The sequence below is a fragment of the Canis lupus genome, chromosome 17, assembly GCF_011100685.1.
Source record: "Canis lupus familiaris isolate Mischka breed German Shepherd chromosome 17, alternate assembly UU_Cfam_GSD_1.0, whole genome shotgun sequence".
In the NCBI taxonomy this organism is placed as follows: Eukaryota; Metazoa; Chordata; class Mammalia; order Carnivora; family Canidae; genus Canis; species Canis lupus.
The window spans coordinates 40,682,349-40,706,615 of NC_049238.1; the positions used below are offsets into that span (position 1 = coordinate 40,682,349).

A 24,267-nucleotide genomic window follows, 5' to 3' on the forward strand; every position below is an offset into this window, starting at 1 on the left:
TTTGTCCCTTCAAAACCTAGTCTAGGTGTATCAGCCCTCCTTATTAACTAATTGTAAATATAAGAGTAGTGGTAAGTGTGTGAGTAATTACAGCATCTAATAGACATTTAAACCAACAATGGCTGGGATCCCTGGGTGGGTCAGCGGTTTAGCTCCTGCCTTCAACCCAGGGCGTGATCCTGGAGTCTGGGGATCGAGTTCCACATCGGGCTCCCTGCATGGAGCTTGCTTCTCCCTCTGCCTGTGTCTCTGTCTCTCTGTGTGTCTCTCATGAATAAATAAAATCTTTAAAAAAAAAAAAAACCGACAATGGGTCTGTCATTTAGGTCAATCTAAGTTTAAATGATGAGAACTTTTTAGTCTCATGTAATGTAGACTACTCTAAATGTAGCCCAGCTACATTTAGGAGAAGATATTATCAACGTCAAAGCACGGTTGGGGGGATCCCTGGGTGGCTCAGCGGTTTGGGGCCTTCCTTTGACTTGAGGCGCCACCCTGAGTCCCCACCTCGGGCTCCCGGCATGGAGCCTGCTTCTCCCTCCTCCTGTGTCTCTGCCTCTCTCTCTCTCTCTCTCATGAATAAATAAATAAATCTTAAAAAAAAAAAAAAAAAAGCACGGTTGGTATCAATGGTGGACAGAGGACAACCTCAGTATATAAGAGAACCTTAAGAACCTTAAGAGTCCTTAAGGACTTAGAGACAAATACAGGAAGAACTATTTTATACACCTAGTAACAAACTTATGACATGTATAGTCCCTAAGACATGATGAAAGATGAAAGGTGATAAAAAGACAATAGATTCAAATGATTGATGGATCCTTAAGGAAATTAAAGGTCTAGAAGTTGAGTTTGATATCAAGAAGGACTAGAATATTTTCTTCTCTCTTTTTTTTTTAAGATTTTATTTTTTTATTCATGAGAGACACACACATCATTCCTTTGATGTTCCTTTATTTTGTGCCTGACATCTTGATAATGATCTTTCAGGTTAACATATGAAAAGTGAAGTAAATGAGCAGTAAAAAGCAAACTTGAGGCTTCTGATTTGAGAGGGTGGTGACTCAGTGTCATAGAAATAGATAGCTAAGGACCACAACAGTAATGGTGATTCCACTTCATTCCCAGGGGCCAAGCAGAAAACTTGTAATGCAAGTTGAAATTCAGTGAGTGGGTAGAGATTTAAAATATAGCCACACACCGTTTAACAGTTCTTTTTCCATGATGACCCCATCCTGCAAAGTGAATATTAAAATTTTCCCTTCTGTTTGGATTCATGGTAGAGGAGAACCTACAATTGGGAGGTACTGGCCCATGAAAACAAGCCCCCAAATTATTTTGGACCATAGAGTCCAGAGTGACTCAAAGATAAGAGGAGGTAATCAGGGTTGCCTGCCCACTCTGCTCAAGAGTATACATCATTTTCCTAATCAACAACAAAGGGGGCCATGAATCCAAACCTCTGAGGCTGCTTCTATTTGAAGCAGACCTGTGCAACTCTCTTCTTATACTTTTGCATTCTGCAACCATAGTTAAGATGTGAAAACACTGCCAGACTGCCATGACAAGACAGAATGAGAGACAGAATGACAAAACAGAATAAAAATTGTGAATTCTCTTAAAACGATGAAATAGTCTATTTCAAGGGCAGTCTATACCAATGCCTGTAATAGACTCACACTTTATCTGTAATTCTTTTAAAGTATGATAAATAAATACGTACATGATTAACAATGAACAGGTTTTTTTGTAGAGATTTTCGACATCCACTTATTTTCTTGGAACGGACATTCTTCTTCCACACGTTAAAAGCCTTCCATTTCCGGAAAAGTGCAAATATGGGAATCTTAGTGAGTTCTTTGTGATATAGATATTCCTGTTCCCATCGATCAATTTCGATATATTCAATGTCCTCATTATAAATGTGTGTTACTGCTTTTTTGCTAATAGTATAGTAGTCATTTTTATTGATGTTCTCATAACTTACAACTCTATGAACAAATAAAAATTGAGGCAAGTGAATAAAGTATTCAAAACAAAATTAAGCAACTGCATTACTTTTTTGTTCTAAAGAGATAAAACATTTCAGAAAAAACAAATATTATTTAAATTAAAAAGTTCTAACAAACTATGTTCAAATTGAATACTTAAGAAGGGAGAGCTGCTTTTTAAAAAATAGTTGGACTTATTTTAGGTCCTAAAGATATCACAACCTTGGCAATATGTTTGATAATTTCAGTTACATAATTTTTATAAAAACAAATCAATTACAGATTTTTAAAATATAATAGCCTTATATGAAAGCTACCTGAAAATAAGTTTTTATTATTAGCTCTTCAGAAATTATTCAACAATAATAGTGTAAAAGAGTTTTACTTACCCAATATTAAAAAAAAATTATGAGAAAGACCAAAGCAAGAAAAGATGAAGTAGATAGGATTTGAATCAAGACTCAGATTAAGTAGAAGAAAAATGCACAATTTATCACAGAACAAAATAATTACTGTTGAGACATTGTTTATTTCAAGCTATTCCTCTTTCAATTGTCATCAAGGGCATTCCTCAACCTTATGGGTAACAGAAACAGATCAGAAAAGGAAGAAAAGCAAGAGAGATAAAGGCAGGAATAAGGACAGGAGAAGGAAACAGTAATGAGAACAGAAAGGGCTGATTCTCTAAAATTTCTTAAAACAAGAACTTGCCCTACAGGCACAAAGGTTTTTTTTGTAACTTTATCTATAACATTAAAATACTGGATGCAACTTAAATACTCAATAATACAATAACTGCGAAACATATTGTGATATAGCAAGTATTATTAAAATATATTTTACAACTTAGGAAAATAAAATTTATAAAGATTCTCTGGTACCTTAGAATAATCAGATAAAGGTTAATTGCAAAACAAAACCCCAAACTGTTTTTATGTTAAAAATCATAGAAACTTAGTTTTTAATTTCTATTTTTGTTTAATAAAATAGAAAAATATTTTTATAATTAGGACACACAGGATCAGAATGAAAAACAAGCAAAAACCAAAACCCCAAGCCAAGACCTGTTCACGTGAGCATACAAGGAGAGCCTGGGATGCCAATGATATATTGGACAGTCTGGAAGGTTGCTCTCCTATTTCAGTGTTGTTACAGAAAAATAACAACTTGCTCAGCTTTTACGTAATCCCATCTTTGTCTATGTTCTAATTAACATTTCACATCAGAACTGTCTGAGAAAACGCCAGGTATTACACATTGCGGGTGAGGTGAATGGAAAACATTTTTTTTTTCCTTTTTTCTTTGCCTATAGCTGAAGATATAATTAGGACATTCTTGAGGTGATTCTCTACAAAATTTGAAATTTTAATTTGTCTCTGAGACTAGAGTCAACTTGAGATATTTCATTAACATCAGTTACCAAACCAACCTAAAGACAAATCAAGCAGCTCACTATGGCTTTGGTGTATGTCTAGAAAACTTGCTCTGCATTGGTGTATCTGCTACTAAATAAAGACCCTTCTAGAAGGTGGCAAGTGTGGTCCATGATGTTGAATTCTAACTTACTGGAGCTCAGTGCCACTTAGAAATCTTTTTTATTTATAATTTACTATCTAAGATCCCCATTCTCAAGCCCCTAAGTCTTTTCCTCCTCTACACATTTCTACCCTGCACAGAACAAATGAACACATGCAAGTCTTTTTCAAATACTGGACTGCCACCATCAAAATCATCTGGGGTGCTTATTAAGAATCTAGATTTCTGGGTCTAACACAGAATAAGAATCTCTATGTATGAGCCATGAGACTCAAGATTCCAGTTTAACAAGCTCCCTGAATGATTCAGATACTTAGTAATGTTTGTGAACCACTGAACTTCATTTGAAAACAACGAATAAAAACAAGATGGTCACAAGGTAAGCTCTCTCTTCACCTGAAAATCGTCATATTTGGGTGCCCCCATCCCAGCCTCTGAGTGTATCTCATGGTTTCCTCCAGAGATAGGTTTTTTCTAGCCCTCTTGGCTTTTGGCTACTTTTTCTCTGCATCTAAAAATTTGCAGAACTTCTCTTTAACTTGTAGAAAGCTTCCCTTAGACTTGTAGAATGCTTTCTCTTGACCCTGCTGCCCATTTAGCTTAAAATCCCATGTATTCTTCTTTCTCTTAAACTTCCTTTATAATGGTGAGCCATATCCCTCCCATGCATTGCTTTCTAAAGTTTCCAAAAACCAGTCTTGTTTCTCATAATTCTAACAAAATTAATCTCTCATGGATGAGCAGGGACTTCCTTCAAGCCCAATTCTGTTGGTAGATAAAAGGGGCAGCAGGGTGAAGGAAAGTTTTGCAACAATTAAGAGGGCCTATGCACAGCTCTCTGTAATCCTATTCTCCTTAGACTTTCCAGTTCATTACTGAGGGGGTTACTCCTCAAATACACTCCTTGGACCTCTGCACTTACTCCACACTCTACCTCAGATCACACAACCATTTCAGGAGCTGATCCACCACACCACACCTAAATGCTGACAACTGCCTAGTCAACATTGTTGGCATCCAGGATTCACCCTTAAGCTTTGGCTGCTTCTTGGATAATACTTTGGATATTTCTTTCATCAAAGCCTTTCTTTGAGGAAGTAATACAAAAACCTTTAAGACTTAAAAAGAGAACTTCATTTGTTCAAGTGCTATGCTATGTAAAATTCCTTCTTTGCTGCTAAACTAGATGGCTTTATGATCCAATCAACTAAACAGATCCTTGGATAGTAATCTGGACAATATGGGTATCTTGAATAAAATTACATTTTACTATGTTTTACTGAGAAAAAATATCTGGAGTTTTTTCTTGCTGTTCAATGTAGAATCAGGTCAAATTATTTTACTGTAGAACCTATATCTGTCCATCTAAAGTGAAACTTGGACTGTAAGGCTTCAATTATCTTTAAAAGCATGGATGTCTTATTTGAGAGAATCAAATGGAATAAGAGAATTACACAGCTCTGTGGTAGGTCATAAATTGTTCTGTTATTGTTCATTTCAGTTATAACTCAAACTGTACCTATTAGGATGCTAAAAATCTTAATTTCTTCTTCTATAATTCCCTGATTTTACAAAACAATAAGATTTTGATGTGAGTTTTTATTTAAAACCAGGAGCTCAGGGCAGCCCCGGTGGCTCAGCGGATTAGCGCTGCCTTCAGCCCAGGGTGTGATCCTGGATCCCAGGATCGAGTCCCATGTCAGGCTCCCTTGCATGGAGCCTGCTTCTCCCTCTGCCTATGTCTCTGCCTCTCTCTCTCTCTCTCTATCTCTGTGTCTGTCATGAATAAATAAATAAAATCTTAAAAAAATAAAATAAAATAAAAATAAAACCAGGAGCTCTATTGTTACACCTTAGTGATTGAAAATGCTTCTATTCAATCACAATAGAATAATTGAAAATGCTTCTATTTAAACTGGTCTACCAAGACTAAAAGTGCAGAAGCATAGTTTGTCTCCTGCTCAAAAACTTTAAATAGCCTCCTACTGCTTATATCATCAAATCCAAATTATTCTGCCAAGTGTTTTGGCACTCTCCTCTTGTTTTATATTAGTTCCTTCTCTGTCTCACAAACTGCCCTTTTTCATCAAGCTTATTTATCATATCCACCTTGGGCCATGTTTGAATGCATACATATGTCTTTGTTCACCCTGTTCTCTCTTCCTATCTCTTTCAAGTTTCTGATTTCTACAAGCAAAAAAGTAATTACCTGCTTTAAGGTAGTGCGATGTATTAGATAAAGTCCATACGGCCCTATGCAAATCTAAGTTCTCATTATTTTCATCATTTACAGTTTTAACTGTCATGATTTGAGCATATTTATTGTGTGAAGATAAGCAAGCAACTGTCTGGAAAGAAATTAGCCATTTCTTATGTTCTGCATCATAAACCTCAATTTATTTGATGATGGTCAATATCATGAATCATCATGAATTTAGATCTAGCCTAACCTAGAGAAGAGATATGGTTTACTTTGCTTCTGATTTGATTAACCAGAAATGATGAAATATCTAATAAGGAACTCCTTTTTACCTAGAAAATTAAACAAAGTTTAACTAAGAAGAAACTTCCAAATTTCTGTAATAAGAGAGTGCTCTGGGGCCAATGTTTCTCAGTTGTATGGTCCCTGGAACAGCACAATCAGCTTCATGTGGGAATCGCAATTTCCCAGGCTATCTTCTTGACCTACTGAATCAGAAACTCCAGAGGGTTAACATCTGTTTTTTTTTTAAGATTTTATTTATTTATTCATGAGAGAAACAGAGAGAAAGAGAGGCAGAGACATAGGCAGAGGGAGAAGCAGGCTCCATGCAGGGAGCCCGATGTGCGACTTGATTCCGGGACTCCAGAATCATGCCCTGGGCTGAAGGCGGCGCTAAACCGCTGAGCCACCCAGGCTGCCCAACAATTTGTTTTAATAAGTCCTTTAGGGCTTGCTTGAGAACCACTGCTCAAAGCCCATGATGTGCAATACTGACTTGAATACTGGAATCATCTGGCGAGTTGCAAAGAAATACAGGCTCTACCACAAATCAGTTAAATAATGTCTTGGAGTAGGGCCTGGGTGATTCTCATTAGTAGCAAAGGCTGAGAACCACTCTTCTAGGTTCTTCAAATTTTTGTTTAAAATGAAATCATCACCCACTTATTGTCAGAGCTCCAGAGCAGTGCCACAGCATGTGTATACATGTGTTTGAAGAAAGGGTTAAGGAGACAATGTGAAGCTGAACAGTTTTGATGATTCCAAGTGAAAATATGAGGGACCTTTAATGTTTCCACATGCTGATTGAAATCTGACTGATTAGATTTAAATTTCTTTATGGACTAGCCCAAGAAAATTGTCATTGTGTTATGTAACCCAGCAAGGTTTCTGATAACATGGCTTCAAAATGATTTGTTATTATATAACACATTTATACCCCACTCCCTAAAGTTGTTCATAATTATGACTTCACACAGAAACCACAATGCTGCCATTTGAGAAAGTACATGATGTTTGGGATATGCTGAAAGTTGGCATCTATCTGTGTTTTCTGTTCTAGGCTGCTAAACAGGTAATCTCACTGAAAGGACAGAATAGCTTCATTTTGAAAATTTAAAAGCTTCCTTCCTTAAAAAATACTCTAATAGGCCTAGGAACCATGTGACAATCAATTTGATCACTTAGAAAGTAATATAGTCTGAACCCAGCACAGATGATTATATGGTCTTTATATAACCATGTTTCACAGACTCCTAAATCACTGCATACATCCGTCCCTCAAGAAATTGTTCATTGGCTATACAGGACAGAAATGTGTAATTAGCATTATTTAACTCAAGGTCTCTCAAGCTCAGCACTACTGACATTTTGGGCCAGGTAACTCTTTGTTGTGTGAGGCTGTCTTGTGTACTGTCAGCTGGTTGGCAACTTCCCTTGCCTCTTCCCACTTGATACCAGTAGCACTATACTCTCTAGATACAATAGTTACTATCATAGGCTATATTTGGCACCCTCCCTACTTAGAAGGACATAAGACAGGAACTACTTCTCACCATCAAAGCAGCATCAGATTTTCCTTTTCCATGGGACTACTTGGAAATCTGTTGGCCACCCAGGAATACCCTCTCCCTAGATGACAACTCAGATGTAAGTAGATGAGATCCACATTGGGTTGTATGGAAGCCACCCTAGCTTAACAGCCTTATTATCCACAGGAGCCAGTATCTCTTGCAAAAATTCTATAAGCATAGAATTCAGGATTCTTGCAAGAGACATGCACTATGGATATCCAAAGCTGTGGCTCCCCATCAGGTATTTAGGAGTTATTTTTTAAAAATATTTATCTTTTGAGAGAAAGAGTACACACATGAGCTGGGGGAGGGGCAGGGAGAGAGAGAGAATTTCAAGCAGACTCCCTGCTGAGAGGGAAGCCCAAGGACTTGGCCTTGGGCCCCATCTGAAGACCCTGAGACTATGACCTGAGCTGAAACCAAGACACTCAACTGACTGAGTCACCCAAGTGCTCCTAGAATTCATTTTTAGTTATCTGTAATGCATATATAATTTACAAATCAGGGGGCATTTTTATCATAAGCAATATTGCCTAGAAATAACCAACATTCTACTCTTATGAGGATACCAGTGAAACAGAACTTCACAGTTAAGATCAGATTCTCAGGCAAAGAAAATTGCTCTACAGTCCTCTAGAGTAACGCTCTCAAGCAACAAATGTTCCAACATACCCACACAATGGTAACATTCTATAAGGCAAATTGGTGAAGATATTAATTATAAATTTCTTTATATTCATTACAATTTATTTACATTATAATAAGAAAAATAACCTACAAGACACTCAGGGAAATATTCAATATTGAATTTGATAAAACTTCCAGATAAAGCCTAGCTCAGAAGCAACCACGGCTGTGATCATACCTCTTTTGAAGTAGCCACCTGAATTTTTAATCAATTCATGATGGTCTGTTCAACTTCTTCACAGTCACCACTACTAAGAAACTTTGTTTATAGAAATAGGAGACAATAAATGGCAGATGATTTATTGCTTTGTTTCTTATGGTTGGAAACCTCCTTTTCCATTAACCAGTACTTGGATAATTCATTCTCTTGAAATTATAAACCAAAGGTACTACCATTCTTTAATTCTAATAGCTATCACTTTTCACCCTTTGATAAATGCAGTGTTAAAATTTGTTGTGAAATGCAAACTGATTTAAAATCCAAATGTTTCCACATCAAGTATTTCAGAAACAATGGTGAAGCTTTCTCTGAAACAGTCATTACTCTGTTTGACTTTAGGTTTCTTTAGGTGTAAATCCATTACAATCACTAAAATCAAAGAGAAGCATTTTAAATATCATTTTTCCAAAGCTGAATTCCAAGGTGTTTTGAATTCTTAATCTTTGTTGTCAGTACATGTTGACACACTTTCAGCCAGGTCCCATAATTTTTTATGAAATTCATTCAGGTGCTCAAATGTCAATTAACTAATCCAGTTGTGAAACCAACTATTCATTAAATCTGCACAGTTATTTGCAATATATTCTCTAATTCTTGACACAACGTTTCCTTTGGATTACTAATGCACTTAAATCTGAAACAACAAAAAGTAGTATTCTGCTCATATTTTTTGTTATGTCTTGGACTTTATTGTAGTCACAATTTTGATAATATTTAATTTGGAATTAATAACTGCAGGGAAACATTTACATATGGGAGTTCCTTTGCAAGTAAAATAATGTATTAGTTGAATGTAGGATTGTCAGAATAAACTCTAGATGCAATATTTATTTTTAAGAACTATTTCCATAATGTCTCATTTGCCTTAAATATTTTATTGCCAGTAGTTTTTTCCCCCTCCTCACAACAAAGTTCTTCCAAACATTTCACTTCAGTGATCCAAAATAGTGCTGTTATCAAGCAGTTACTAGTAACCATACGTTCATCGATATTCAATAAAACTCTCTTTTCTGCAATAAAATTTTAATAATGCCCTGGAATGTGTTAATCTCTGTTATCTGATTTGTTGATTTACTAGTAGTAGTATTGATAAATTTCCTTTGCTTTTCTAGTAACAAATGGAATGGAAAAATGTCCACACAGGCTGGTAAAATTGCAATTCTGCAATAGTGAGTTTTTCTGACATAAGATACTATGTGTTCTTATATTTCTAGCTTCTTAAGCTTATTGATGAGATATTAATCTAAAAACAGAATTTGGTTTCATATTTTGTTCTTCAATATGCCTTAAAAAGTTTAAATCCTTTTCTGTGTATGGTGGATACCTTTTGGTAAGGTATTGATATAGCTTTCTTGGAACTACGGATTTATTTGATCACATTTCCATACAAATAAGGTATTTAGGCAAAGTATAGGAACATTGCTGTGATTCACAAATCCAAGTTTGAGATACTTTTAATTATGTTGCCTAATTTATAATCTTTTTTTTTCAACCACAGTATTTATCTTATAGCTCTAGTAATTTTCTAACTCTAGTAATAAACTGTCAAAGAAGAATAAATACATGGAAATAGTCCATGCTCATGGATTGGTATTATTATTAACCAATAATATTAACAGGTATTAAAATATTAACAATTAATATTGTTAAAATGTCCGTACTACTCAAAGCATTGTACAGATTCAGTATAATCCATATTAAAATTCTAAATACATTCTTCACAGAAATAGAACAAACAATACTAAAATTTGTAAGAAATCATAAAAGAACCCAGATAGCCCAAGTATTCTGAGACAGAACAAAGGTGGAGATATCATGCCCCCTGATTCCAAATGATATTACAAAGCTAACCTAATCAAGCCAGTATGGTATTGGCATAAAAAGAGACACATGGATCAAGAGAATAGAATAAGGAGCCCAGAAATGAAATGAACCCCTGCATATATGGTCAATTACTTTATGACAAAGGAGCCAAGAATATACTATGGGGAAAGAACAGAATATTCAAGTAATAGTGATGAGAAAACTGGACAGCCACATGCAAAAGAATGAAACCGAACCACCATCTAACACCATACACAAAACTAAATCAAAATGGATTAAAGACTTGAACATGAAGCCTGAAACCATAAAACTCCTAGAAGAAAACATAGAAGACCAGTTTTCAAGAAGAAAACTCCTTGAGATTGATCTTGGCGATGATTTCTTGGATTTGACGCCAAAGGCATAGGCAACAAAAGCTAAAATAAACAAGTAAGACTACATCAAATTAAAGAGATTCTCCAAAGTAAAGGAAATAATCAAAATGAAAAGGCAATCTACTGAAAGGGAGAAGATACCTGCAAATCATATATCTGATAAAGCATTAATATCCAAAATATATTAGGAACTCATATAACTCAATAACAAAAAAAAAACCCCAAACAATCCAATTAAAAAATGGGCAGAGCTTTGAAAGAATTAATAAGATAGATAAACCATTAGCCAGCCTTATTAAAAGAAGAGGGAAAAGACTCAAATTAATAAAATCATGAATGAGAAAGGAGAGATCACCATCAATACCAAGAAAATACAAACGATCTTAAAAACTTATGAGCAAAAACAAAACAAACAAAAAAAACTTATGAGCAGCTATACACCAATAAATTAGGCAATCTAGAAGAAATGGACGCATTTCTGGAAAACCACAAACTACCAAAACTGGTACAGGAAGAAATAGAAAACCTGAACAGGCCGATAACCAGGGAGGAAATTGAAGCAGTCATCAAAAACCTCCCAAGACACAAGAGGCCAGGGCCAGATGGCTTCCCTGGGGAATTCTATCAAACATTTAAAGAAGAAACCATACCTATTCTACTAAAGCTGTTCAGAAAGATAGAAAGAGATGGAGTACTTCCAAACTCATTCTATGAGGCCAGCATCACCTTAATTCCAAAACCAGACAAAGACCCCACCAAAAAGGAGAATTATAGACCAATACCCTGATGAACACAGATGTAAAAATTCTCAACAACATACTAGCCAATAGGATCCAACAATACATTAAGATTATTCATTATGACCAAGTGGGATTTATCCCTGGGATGCAAGGCTGGTTCAACACTCATAAAGCAATCAATGTGATTCACCATATCAGCAAGAGAAAAAATAGGAACCATACAATCCTCTAAATAGATGCAGAGAAAGCATTCGACAAAATACAGCATCCATTCCTGATCAAAATTCTTCAGAGTGTAGGGATAGAGGGAACATTCCTCAACATCTTAAAAGCCATCTACGAAAAGCTCACAGCAAATATCATTCTCAATGGGGAAGCACTGGGAGTCTTTCCCCTAAGATCAGGAACAAGACAGGGATGTCCACTCTCACCACTGCTATTCAACATAGTACTGGAAGTCCTGGCCTCAGCAATCAGGCAACAAAAAGAAATAAAAGGCATTCAAATTGGCAAAGAAGAAGTCAAACTCTCCCTCCTCGCAGATGACAAGATACTGTACATAGAAAACCCAAAAGACTCCACCCCAAGATTGCTAGAACTCATACAGCAATTTGGCAGTGTGGCAGGATACAAAATCAATGCCCAGAAATCAGTGGCATTTCTATACACTAACAATGACACTGAAGAAAGAGAAATTAAGGAGTCAATCCCATTTACAATTGCACCCAAAAGCATAAGATACCTAGGAATAAATCTAACCAAAGAGGTAAAGGATCTATACCCTAAAAACTACAAAAACTTCTGAAAGGAATTGAGGAAGACACAAAGAGATGGAAAAATATTCCATGCTCATGGATTGGCAGAATTAATATTGTGAAAATGTCAATGTTACCCAGGGCAATTTACACGTTTAATGCAATCCCTATCAAAATACCTTCTTCAGAGAGTTGGAACAAATCATCTTAAGATTGGTGTGGAATCAGAAAAGACCCCGAATAGCCAGGGGAATATTAAAAAAGAAACCAGAGCTGGGGGCATCACAATGCCAGATTTCAGGTTGTACTACAAAGCTGTGGTCATCAAGACAGTGTGGCACTGGCACAAAAACAGACACATAGATCAATGGAACAGAATAGAGAATCCAGAAGTGAACCCTCAACTTTATGGTCAACTAATATTCGACAAAGCAGGAAAGACTATCCGCTGGAAAAAAGACAGTCTCTTCAATAAATGGTGCTGGGAAAATTGGACATCCACATGCAGAAGAATGAAACTAGACCACTCTCTTTCACCATACACAAAGATAAACTCAAAATGGATGAAAGATCTAAATGTGAGACAAGATTCCATCAAAATCCTAGAGGAGAACACAGGCAACACCCTTTTTGAACTTGGCCACAGCAACTTCTTGCAAGATACATCCATGAAGGCAAAAGAAACAAAAGCAAAAATGGATTATTGGAACTTCATCAAGATAAGAAACTTTTGCACAGCAAAAGAAACAGTCAACAAAACTAAAAGACAACCTACAGAATGGGAGAAGATATTTGCAAATGACCTATCAGATAAAGGGCTAGTTTCCAAGATCTATAAAGAACTTACTAAACTCAACAGCAAAGAAACAATCCAATCATGAAATGGGGAAAATACATGAACAGAATTTTCACACGGAAGACATAGACATGGACAACAAGCACATGAGAAAATGCTCCGCATAACTGGCCATTAGGGAAATACAAATCAAAACCACAATGAGATACCACCTCACACCAGTGAGAATGGGGAAAATTAACAAGACAGGAAACAACAAATGTTGGAGAGGATGTGGAGAAAGGGGAACCCTCTTGCAATGTTGGTGGGAATGTGAACTGGTACAGCCACTCTGGAAAACTGTGTGGAGGTTCCTCAAAGAGTTAAAAATAGACCTGCCCTACGACCCAGCAATTACACTGCTGGGGATTTACCCCAAAGATACAGATGCAATGAAACGCCGGGATACCTGCACCCCAGTGTTTATAGCAGCAATGTCCACGATAGCCAAACTGTGGAAGGAGCCTCGGTGTCCATCGAAAGATGAATGGATAAAGAAGATGTGGTTTATGTATACAATGGAATATTACTCAGCCATTAGAAATGACAAATACCCACTATTTGCTTCGACGTGGAAGGACCTGGAGGGTATTATGCTGAGTGAAATAAGTCAATCGGAAAAGGACAAACATTATATGGTCTCATTCGTTTGGGGAATATAAAAATTAGTGAAAGGGAATAGAGGGAAAGGAGAGAAAATGAGTGAAAACATCAGTGAGGGTGACAAAACATGAGAGACACCTAACTCTGGGAAATGAACAAGGGGTAGTGGAAGGGAAAGTGGGCGGGGGGTTGGGGTGACTGGGTGATGGGCACTGAGGGGGGCACTTGGCAGGATGAGCACTGGGTGTTGTGCTATATGTTGGTAAATTGAACTCCAATAAAAAATTTTTTTTAATGGGCAGAGGATCTGTATAGATGTTTTTCCAAAGAGGACATACAGATGGACAGCAGGCACATGAAAATATGTTCAACATCATTCATTATCGGGGAAATGCAAAGCAAACCACAATGAGATATCATCTGACACATGTAAGAATGGCTATTATCAAAGAGACAAGAAATAATAGGTATTGGCAAGGATGTGGAGAAAAGAGGACTCTCTTGCACTGTTGGTAGGAATGTAAATTGGTGCAAGTATTATAGAAAACAATATGAAGTTTCCTCAAAATATTAAAAAGAGAGGTACAGATGATCTAGCAATTCCACTATGGGGTATCTATCCAAAGAAAACAAAAACACTAATTCAGAAAGATATATGTGCCCTTATGTTAAGTGCAGCATTACTTACAATAGCCAGATATGAAAGCAACCCCAAGTGTTCATTAAAAAAGATAAAGAAGATGTGATATATATATATTCCATTATATGTATACTACTCAGATATAAAAAAGAATGAAATATTGCCACTTGCAACAATATGAATACAAGTCACATGAGGGCATGTGACTTAACTATTTTGTGACTCATTTGTAAAATAGAGATAATAATTGTGTCTATCTTATAGTATTTTGTGAGGGTTAAATGATTTAATATGTACAAATACTTTGCCTAGAACATAGTAAACACCAATAAATTATTTTTATGATATGTAAAATATGGTGATTCACTTTGGTGTGCTCTCAAAATGGGTATATAATCCAACTCTCTAGCCGACAGTCTTCCCCTATACCTCATGGCTACCCTTCAGTTACAATCACTCTTGTTCAAGGTCTAATTCCTAACAAAACAGGATTGTTTTGTCTTGATCAATTCTATTCTCTGTTCTCTGTGCTCTTCAGGATCTCCCTAGTTCTTGATCCTTTACATAGTTTCCTTTTTACTTGCACCAGAGCTGATCAGAGTCACCACTATGCCCCTTTCCTGGGCAAGATAACCTGCAGCATATAGCTATGGACTTACTCAGATTGGTATTCCAACATATTTAGAGATCTCCTTGAATTTTATTCCTAACAAAATTTTTAAACCTAAAACATAGCACTAAGCTGATATTTTAGAATAAACTGGACAAATGGAACTATTTTTTCACTTAGAGGGATCGTGATAGAGATAAACATTATAGAACTGCACATTTGGAGGATTGAAAAACATGCCTGGAAAAACAGGCAAAGACATTATATTTTATCACATTACTTTTTAAAGGAGTTTAGTTTAACATGTCATCATCTTGTTGACTCAGAATTTCCTATTTTTAACTTCCAATTAAGCTGCTTTCAAGTTTGTTGCACCCAAATGATTGCCTTTTCATAAGGTGTAGAGTATTTGGAGTTCAGGCCAGAGAGAAAAAGTGAACATTAATCCTAAATCATAATAAAATAATCTATGATTCCAACTCTATCTTCTTAAATGAGACCTTGCATATTACCAACAAGCATTACTACTATCAGTTCCCCAAGTAGAAGTGTTCATTAACCTAGAAAAACCATTAATTGGGCAAAAGCACAGTTTCCATATTCATCTTTTATACTTTGTCTTATGCTAGTAAATAGATGAGACTCATTTTACATTTGGCAAAATTTGACTCCTCTCATAATGGGGAATGGATATCAGAAATGACACTCCTTGATATCTGAGTTATTAGATGATTTCTTTAAATAAAAGAGAGCTATGAAAACATTTCACATATTAATCAAGAAGTATTAAAAATCAGGAAATAAACCATTTTTTGCTGATTAGCCACCATTTAAGATCCATAGTCTCTTCTCTAAAAACCTATAAAAGAATGAGGTAGGCAGCGGTGGAAATGACATTAAAGGGATTTTTTTTTTTTACATCAAAGGGCTTTAAATTCTATTGTATATTAATTCTCCATATTAAAAAAAAAACTGACTCTAATTCTCCTTTCTTCTACCATCTCATTTCTCTTCTATCTTTGACATTTCAAACTTAGTAGGTCCAAACTCAAACTCTTTTTTCCCCAACAAAACTTCCATCCAATCTTCTGTGTCTCAAATAATAGTAACTGTAACTTTCCTCTTGCCCAGTCAACGGGATCATTAAAGTTATCCTGGACTCCGCTCCTCTCTGTATGCCCACCTTACATATAGTCCATGAAAACATCCTGTTGGCTTCACCTTTGAATTATTTCCCACTTCTCATCACCTCCACCTGGTTCATCTCTGACCTGAATAATTACAGCCTTCTAATCGGTCTTCCTGTTTCAACCCTTGCTTCTCAAAAGTGTGTTCTCTACACAGCAATCAGAGTGTTCTTTTTCAAAATGTAACTCAGATCATGATACATATCTGCTTGAAGTCTGTCCATGGTTCTCCACTTTTCTGAGTAAAAGCTAACATTCACACCAAGGCTGGCAAGCCCCTTCATAATCTGTTCCCTAGCTTTCATTCACTCAACTCTGGTCACACGAGCCTTCTCTTTTCTCCTTGAACGTGCCAGGTATGCTCCTGTCTTGGGATATTAGTATTCACTTTCCCATTGTCTGGAATGTTCTTTCCCTGCCAGCACATCATTCACTCCTTCTCCTTCCAGTCCTTATTCAAATGGCAGCTTGTCAATGAGGCCCACCCTGACATCCCAGTTAACTCACAACTTCCCTAGAACTCCCAATCTCTTTCGCTCTACTGTATTTTTTTCTTTAATACTTACCACCATCTAGAATTCTCTATAATTTACTCAGGTATTGTGTTTATCATTGTCTCCTTCTAAAATATAAGCTCCATGAGGGCAATAATTTTGATCTGGATGGTTGAATAATATCTCTAGTACCTAGAACCATTCATGCTACAGAGTCAGTATTCAGTACATTTTGTTGAATTCTTATAAGCATCTCTGTTCTTTCTTCAAATTATTTCTCACTCTAATTAATCTCTTCTGGATTTAAAATAAATCATTTAAAACTTTGATTAAAATATTTTTCTTCTTTTCCCAGAAGGAGAACTGTCTTCATTGTTACCTCACTCAGTCAAAACTGCAGTGCTGGGATCCCTGGGTGGCACAGCGGTTTGGTGCCTGCCTTTGGCCCAGGGCATGATCCTGGAGACTCGGGATCGAATCCCACATCGGGCTCCCAGTGCATGGAGCCTGCTTCTCCCTCTGCCTATGTCTCTGCCTCTTCTTTCTTTCTCTCCCTGTGACTATCATAATAAATTTAAAAAATTAAAAAATTAAAAAAAAAACTGCAGTGCTGCATAAGGGAGAATAAGAGAATTCTTGGGAGCTCCTTTTATCTTCCCATGCAGCAGAGAATGGGTTGGTAGCTCCAAGAATTTGGTGGTAAAGCTACACTACTATCACCTTCCAGGAAAGACTGCCTCAACAACTGTTGTCATCTGAACTAAACAACAATGGAGGAAAGTCAGTATCAACTTTAAATTCTACTCCTGTTGTGCTGAACTTTATTTTTTTAATTTTATTTATTTATTCATGAGAAAGAGAGAGAGAGAGAATGAGAGAAAGAGGCGGAGAGAGAAGCAGGCTCCATGCATGGAGCCCAACGTGGGACTCGATCCCCGGTCTCCAGGATCACGCCCTGGGCTGAAGGCGGCGCTAAACCGCTGAGCCACCCGGGCTGCCCTGTGCTGAACTTTAAAGAAATTCAGAGACTCATATTTATATGATTCTTCTAATTATTTCAATAACAAATGTGTGTTTAGTAATAATAAAGAGTATATGTGTGTGTTATTAATCTATATAAATACCTTAAGTGATCAAGCTCCTTTTATTTTTTAAAAAAAATCCTTATCTCTCTACTAAGAAAAGTTGAAATAACACGTAAATCAAATCATGTACTTGCTTTTTACACATTGCCATCTTTTCTCAGTAATCACAAAATATCAAAATTATCTTTGGAATACTGATTAAAAATAGATGGCATTATATAATATAAACATAGAAGCACAACAATGCACACTACTCTGTAGAATAATGTCTACAAGTAAAGGAAAGCTAAATAGAAAAAATGAATAACATTGTTGTGATTAAGATTCATTTGTCATGGGAGGATAATAAAAATCATATTTGACATTTATCATTAATATCCAGGCAATTATGGATAATTTGCAATCTTAAATGAAACTTTCACTGTTGAATACATTGTTTCATAAAAGAGAACTCACTTGAGATTATATGTATCATATTCAATGGAAGACCTTGGCACTGCAGGGATCATATAAAGAAATCCAAGATGTTCATTTTCTCGTATTATTTTAATGATTTGCAAGGGATTACGAATGTTGGCTTTAATGACTTCTTCCCGGTCGTGGAAACTGTACTTAGGGAACGCTGAGGAACTAGTTCCATAGAGTCCTCTTCTTCCAATACTGGTACGTGACAGTTTAGGAGGAGAGGGAGCAAACATCTCAGCAATGGGCCGCTGGGTCTAAACAAAGCCAATTTTAAAAAATATGAGTGTTTGCAAAAAACAAAGGATAAAAAAAGGCAAAATGTTAGCCTCAAGCACCAATTACTGTACTGCTTAAGATATTTGGGCTCAAAGGTAAACATTTTTGAACTGAGAAATTCAAATTATTGTAAGGCAGGGATGTATTCCTTCCCAGTCCTCGTTATCCAGGCGTCCATCCCCTTCCGCAGACCCCTGAGCATCGCTCCCATTGCCACCTCCTCTCCTTTGACTCAGAGTTTATTACAGCAAAATACTACCAGCTCTCTGGTGTTCTCAGAAGCCCAGCACTCTTCCCGCTCAATTGCTTTGCATCTATCTTGACTGTGGCCTGTTCCCCCTCAGCCTCCCCACCTGATTCTGACAATCTTCATGCTTTTCAGTGAGTGAAATTCCTAAACAGCTATTATCACAGCTGATAATAAACTTCTTAATGTATGTAAGTGGTGGTTATGTTGAGTATTGGGGACCATTATATGATATCAGCCTGGGAGAAGCATATAGATGACAAACTCATGATTGCCTGTTCTGTAGGCATGTGAATGACCTAAGTGTTCTGTTAAAATGTACATTCTATGTCAGTTTGGAGTGGAGCCTGAAATCCCACATTTCTAAGCTGCTCCCGGGAGGTGTGGATGCTGTGGACCACCACTGGAGCCTCAGAGCTAAGTCCTCACCACATCCACACACATGAGCTTCACTCTAATCCCCCAGTTCCACCATCTGTGCTCTCAGGGCCATTCACCCTTTGTTCCTCCACCAACAAACTCTGGGGCAGCATCACACACACACATTGTGCTCCTGTGGAGGACGTGGATAACCATGTTTCAGAAATTTGACACTAACTCCAAGGGTCATCACCTGATCTCTCTGGCAGCAGAAGGGTAACTGGCATGAAGACAAAAGAATCACCATTGCAGACCCACTATGTTGAATAACTGATGTAAATATATAAATGATACCTTTATTGCCTATTAGCAAAACTAGTAGAGGCTGCCATTTCTACAAGAGATTGATTCCCACAAGCTTCCCAGAAAGTTTGTACTGACAGATCCCATCATTCTCCATCTCTGATTAAATATACCCTGTTGAATAGGAGTTTCAGATGAAAATCTTGGAAGGTTTAGAGCTGAAGAAAATATATCTTTGAACTTAAAAGATATTATGTGCTTCTTTTACCTAATGTCCAGGAACAGCAGCAACAACACTGTTTTCTTATGTAAAAGAAAAGCGAGATATCTCCAAACCAGAGAAAATACACAATGCTTTGTCTCAATGTTTCAACAAGGGCTATAGTCAACTTGAATATATTCATGAGACTAGGGGATCCCTGGGTGGTGCAGCGGTTTGGCACCTGCCTTTGGCCCAGGGCGCGATCCTGGAGACCCAGGATCGAATCCCACGTCAGGCTCCCTCTGCCTGTGTCTCTGCCTCTCTCTCTCTCTCTGTATGACTATCATAAATAAATTTTTAAAAAAAGAATATTTTCATGAGACTAGAGTATTACTATTTAACAGAAAATGAATGTATTTTCTTTATTATATCCTTCAAAAAGTTTTACTGCCTTCTAAGTACAAGATTTCTTCAACAATAGCCTTATATATTTTCATCTGAGTACTTATTTCCAATTATGTAACTCAATGCAAAGATGAGATTCAATTTAAACAGCCACACAAGTTCAGATTTTGAGGGGCTGGGGGAAAGAGAACAAAGGAAGTATGTATGTATGTATGTATTTAAAGATTTTATTTATTTGAGAGAGAGAGAGAGCAGGTGCACTGGAGCAAGCACACAAATGGGGAAGTGGCAGAAGGAGAGGGAGAAGCAGACTCCCCTGCTGAGCAGAGAGCCCAGTGCAGGACTGGATCCTAGGACCCTGAGATCATGACCTGAATCCAAGGCAGATGCTTATCTGACTGAGCCACCTAGGTGCCCCAGGAAGCATTTATTTATAAAGGACAGTACGCCTGTAGTGTTCTCTACAATGGATGTTCAGTTCAATTTGTAACCAATCTTCCTTAATTACCAGGAGCAAAGCCCCCAACTGCCTTCTTTTATCTCCCAGGGAATCTTCATTGATACATTTCCATTCTAACTAAACTCATTCTGAGAGATCAATATTCCCCCAAAATGACCCTATTCTTCTCAGAATAAATACCCTTTCCCTTTTATATAGAATATCCCCCTTTCTTGCACATTTCCCTTTAACCTCTAACTCATATTGAATTCTTCACTTAGTTACAGCTACAACCAGGCATAGCATACAATTTAACATTCCCTTTTATCCCCTCCCTTCATCCTAGATGTGCACAATTTCATTCCTCTCCTTTAAATTCAAGACCATGATGTCTACTTTATGTCAAATAAACTAATTTATGGGCAATCAGAACTTTCTTGGATCTACTTAAGATAGCTTGTTCTCCTCTCCTACTTTACAGAAACTAAAATTTCATGCAATTGATCATGTAATATTCTTTGAGGGTGATCTCACCCACACTCACAGTGAACCTCCTTCCACCCAGCTTCTCAAGCCCACTGCTCTCCCACCTGACCTGCCTCATTAACTTGCCATTCATTCCTCCCAGCCTAGTGCTATTCTATTCTCTGCAGTAGCCTTTCTTCCACTGACCCTCCCCCTCACCACCAGGTACAAGCATTTCCTTCTGTTCGGTTCACCATAGTTTGTACCTTAAATGACCAACAAGAGCTCTTATCACACCCCACTGGGTTTGAGTGCTCACTTGTCCATCTACCCACTGTCAGATTCTGTAATCTTCGAGGACGAAACCTGTCTTCATCTCTTCCTTTATAGTACTCTAGCCCAAAGCCCGAAAGACGCTAGCACTGAAATGTTTAGTCTCAAAGGATCCTTTCAATTAAAAGCTCAGAGAATTCTCAGCTCTGTTGGCATTTATTGTGAGTGTGTCCACATTTTCTCCCACTTCTGTTCCTTTGTTTAATTATCTAGAGGTATTTATAGAAAGCCGTGCTCTGGTGATTTCTCCCCAGAGCAACTATTCACTTATTCCTTGCAAGGCAACTTCCCACGCTACAGCTCACCAATCACAGAAGTTGTCTTTCGAGCTGGTTTACTTTCTATTTTATTGCCCTTCACCAAGGTTTTCGAAGATTGTCATTCTGGGTAATAATGATGAAAATTTCATAAAAGGTAAAATAAAATTCAAAACACTAGTATGTCTTCTTTTAATATGCAAGAAAAGATCAGAGGATACTGAATAGATACTGTAAGTTTTCCTTTATGATTTTCCTCTACTGTTTAAATTTTCCTCGAATAAGAACTGAGAAGTACAGTACTCCCCAAATCCACTGTGCAACCTGATAGAAAAATTCTGCAACTATCCTTATGAGTTAAAAGCATGTTAGCAATGCTATAGGGAACTAAAATTAAAGTGGAAGGATCAATTAAATAGTTTAATAGTATACCTGTTTTTTCTTCACCAGAGGATCTTCATGCTTAAGAAACTGAACAGATATTTTGGCAGAACTTCTTTCTTCAGTGCTTCCTGGAGGTTTTATGACTCCAGAAGTGATTAACTGAGATCGGTTCTGCTCATATATGTATTCTGGCCTCTTATGATCTTGGTAGACTTTTAGCACTGGCTTTGGGGAATAAAGAGACATGTTAATCTTTTTAATATTAACATGAACCCAACTTATTCTTCACTTTGGACTTATTCCTGTCAGAAATTAATCTGCCTGGGGTAATTTCCTATCCAAGTCACAATCATTATGGTAGTTCTCACCATAGTCTGGACATGGCCTATCACTAAACTAAGACTTTGCAATTTGGTTTCTATTAATTCTGTCCCTTTATTATCAATGAATACTTCTAGGAGTAAGGTTATGACAGAAAAGACTCAGAGGCATGAAATCACATATCTAGTAATTGTGCATTACAAACTCCCACCATTCACCAGAATAAATATTGTGGGAAGGACTGTATAATCCTAACACTCTACCCAAAAGTCATTAATCAATTCCCATAGCCATAACTTCTTGAATATCTAAAAGAAATTGTGACAAAATAAATTTAAAAAAGAAATCATGGCATTATATTAGGCTGATCAAATTGCAGATTAAGGCCATAAAATCCAGCATTCCACATGATACACTAATGCAAGGAATTCACAATAATGGCTTTAAGTTTCTAAGCATTATGATTTTAGCATGATAGCTAATCTCTTACAACTGGAGTGAGAAAAAAAGCTTGGGAGTAAGTAAAGGAAATAGCTATTAAGTTTTCAGTGTGCAAATTACCTTTGGTTTTGGCTAAAAATCTCTCTTGGGCCACTCACTGAAGAAAAGGAAAAGACTACAGAGATGGGGGAAGGAAGATCTCAGCTATATAACAGTGTTGAAAATTAACACAGACCAGAATCACAAGGTAAGAAGGGAGAGGAAGGCTTCTGTACAGCAAATGAAACCATCAACAAAATGAGAAGGCAATCTACTAAGTGAGAGACAATATTTGTGAATCATATCATGATAGGGGATTAAGACCCAAAATATGTAGACAACTCCTACAACTCAATAGCAAAAACAAAACAATCCAATTAGAAAATGGGCAGATGATCTGTGTACACATTTTTCCAAAAATATATATAGATGGACAGCAAGTATATGAAAAGATGCTCAAGATCATTACTCATCAGAGAAATGCAAACCAAATCCACAATGAGATACCACCTTACACCTGTCAGAATGGCTACTCTGAAAAAGACAAGCAGCAAGTGTTGTGAGAATATGGAGAAAAGGGAACCTCCATCAACATTTAATATCATGATTTATATAATTCTATTTTGTATATTCATGACAAAATATTAGTTATATTTTTACTACTTTTGTCGTTTAATCTTCAACTAGCTTTATAAATAAGTGATTAATCTACCACCATTACATTAGATTATTCTGAATATTACTATATATTCACCTTTATCTGTGAGATTTATACTTTCATGTTTTTCTGTTACTAAGTATACTAAGCCCCTTCATTTCAGCTTAAAGAAGTCCCTTAAAATGAACAAATATGTATATAGAAAAAGAATGCAAATATGGCAAAACACTAATAATTTTTTAATCTAAGTAGATGGTATATAAATATTCATTTTATTATTATTTCAATTTTCTGTATATTTGAAACTTTTTATGGTAAAATGTTGGGAGAAATTGAATTTTTCAAATAAAGTAGCAAAAATTAGATTAAGAATTAGATAGATTCACATAAACCATAATAGTGACCATCTCCAAGCAAGGAGAGAGGGCATTGAGACTAAACTAGGGCATAAAAGATATTTGAAATGTATCTGTAACACATTCCTTTAAAAATGGATATTGAATCAAACTAAGCAAAATTCAACATTATTAATTTGGGATACACATACTTATTTACTACATTTCTCTTTATAGCTTTTTGCATATTTGAAATTTTCATAATAATAAAATAAAAACAGAGGAAAACTTCTTAATATAACTATTTAGCAAAATCAGCAGCAAACCTCAATCACCCTAAATAGTAAAAACCTAAAGCCACTGTGAAAATCAAGAACAAGATCACTATTTTCACTCCCACCTTTATTTTTCAATTCTCAAATTGAAGCATCTGGAACAGAGGCTGGTAAATGTTTTCTGTAAAGGACCAGACGGTAAATATTTTAGGTTTTGTGGGTCATATGGTCTCTGTCACAACTACTCTACCATTGCAGCACCAAAGCAGCCTTAGACAATATGAAAATAACTGGTATCGCTGTGATCCAAAAAAACATTATTTACAAAATAGGACTGGATTTGACCCATGGGCCATAGTGACCCATAATTTAAAAAATAAAGTAACTGGTGTAAACACTAGGAAAGAAAGGCAAAATTATCTATCAAT

At 36.5% G+C, this 24,267-nt stretch overlaps 1 protein-coding gene across 1 annotated transcript in view; it reads right to left on the bottom strand.

Annotated features, from left to right (window-relative positions):
• DNAH6 (dynein axonemal heavy chain 6) overlaps positions 1-24,267 on the bottom strand; it is a 234,851-nt gene that overhangs the window by 202,142 nt on the left and 8,442 nt on the right. The window contains exons 5-7 of the mRNA XM_038561598.1: positions 21,819-21,995; positions 18,091-18,353; positions 1,724-1,991 (exon numbers count right to left, since the gene is read on the bottom strand). Of these exons, the coding sequence (XP_038417526.1) occupies positions 1,724-1,991; positions 18,091-18,353; positions 21,819-21,995 (708 nt within the window). The remainder of the gene's footprint in view (positions 1-1,723; positions 1,992-18,090; positions 18,354-21,818; positions 21,996-24,267) is intronic.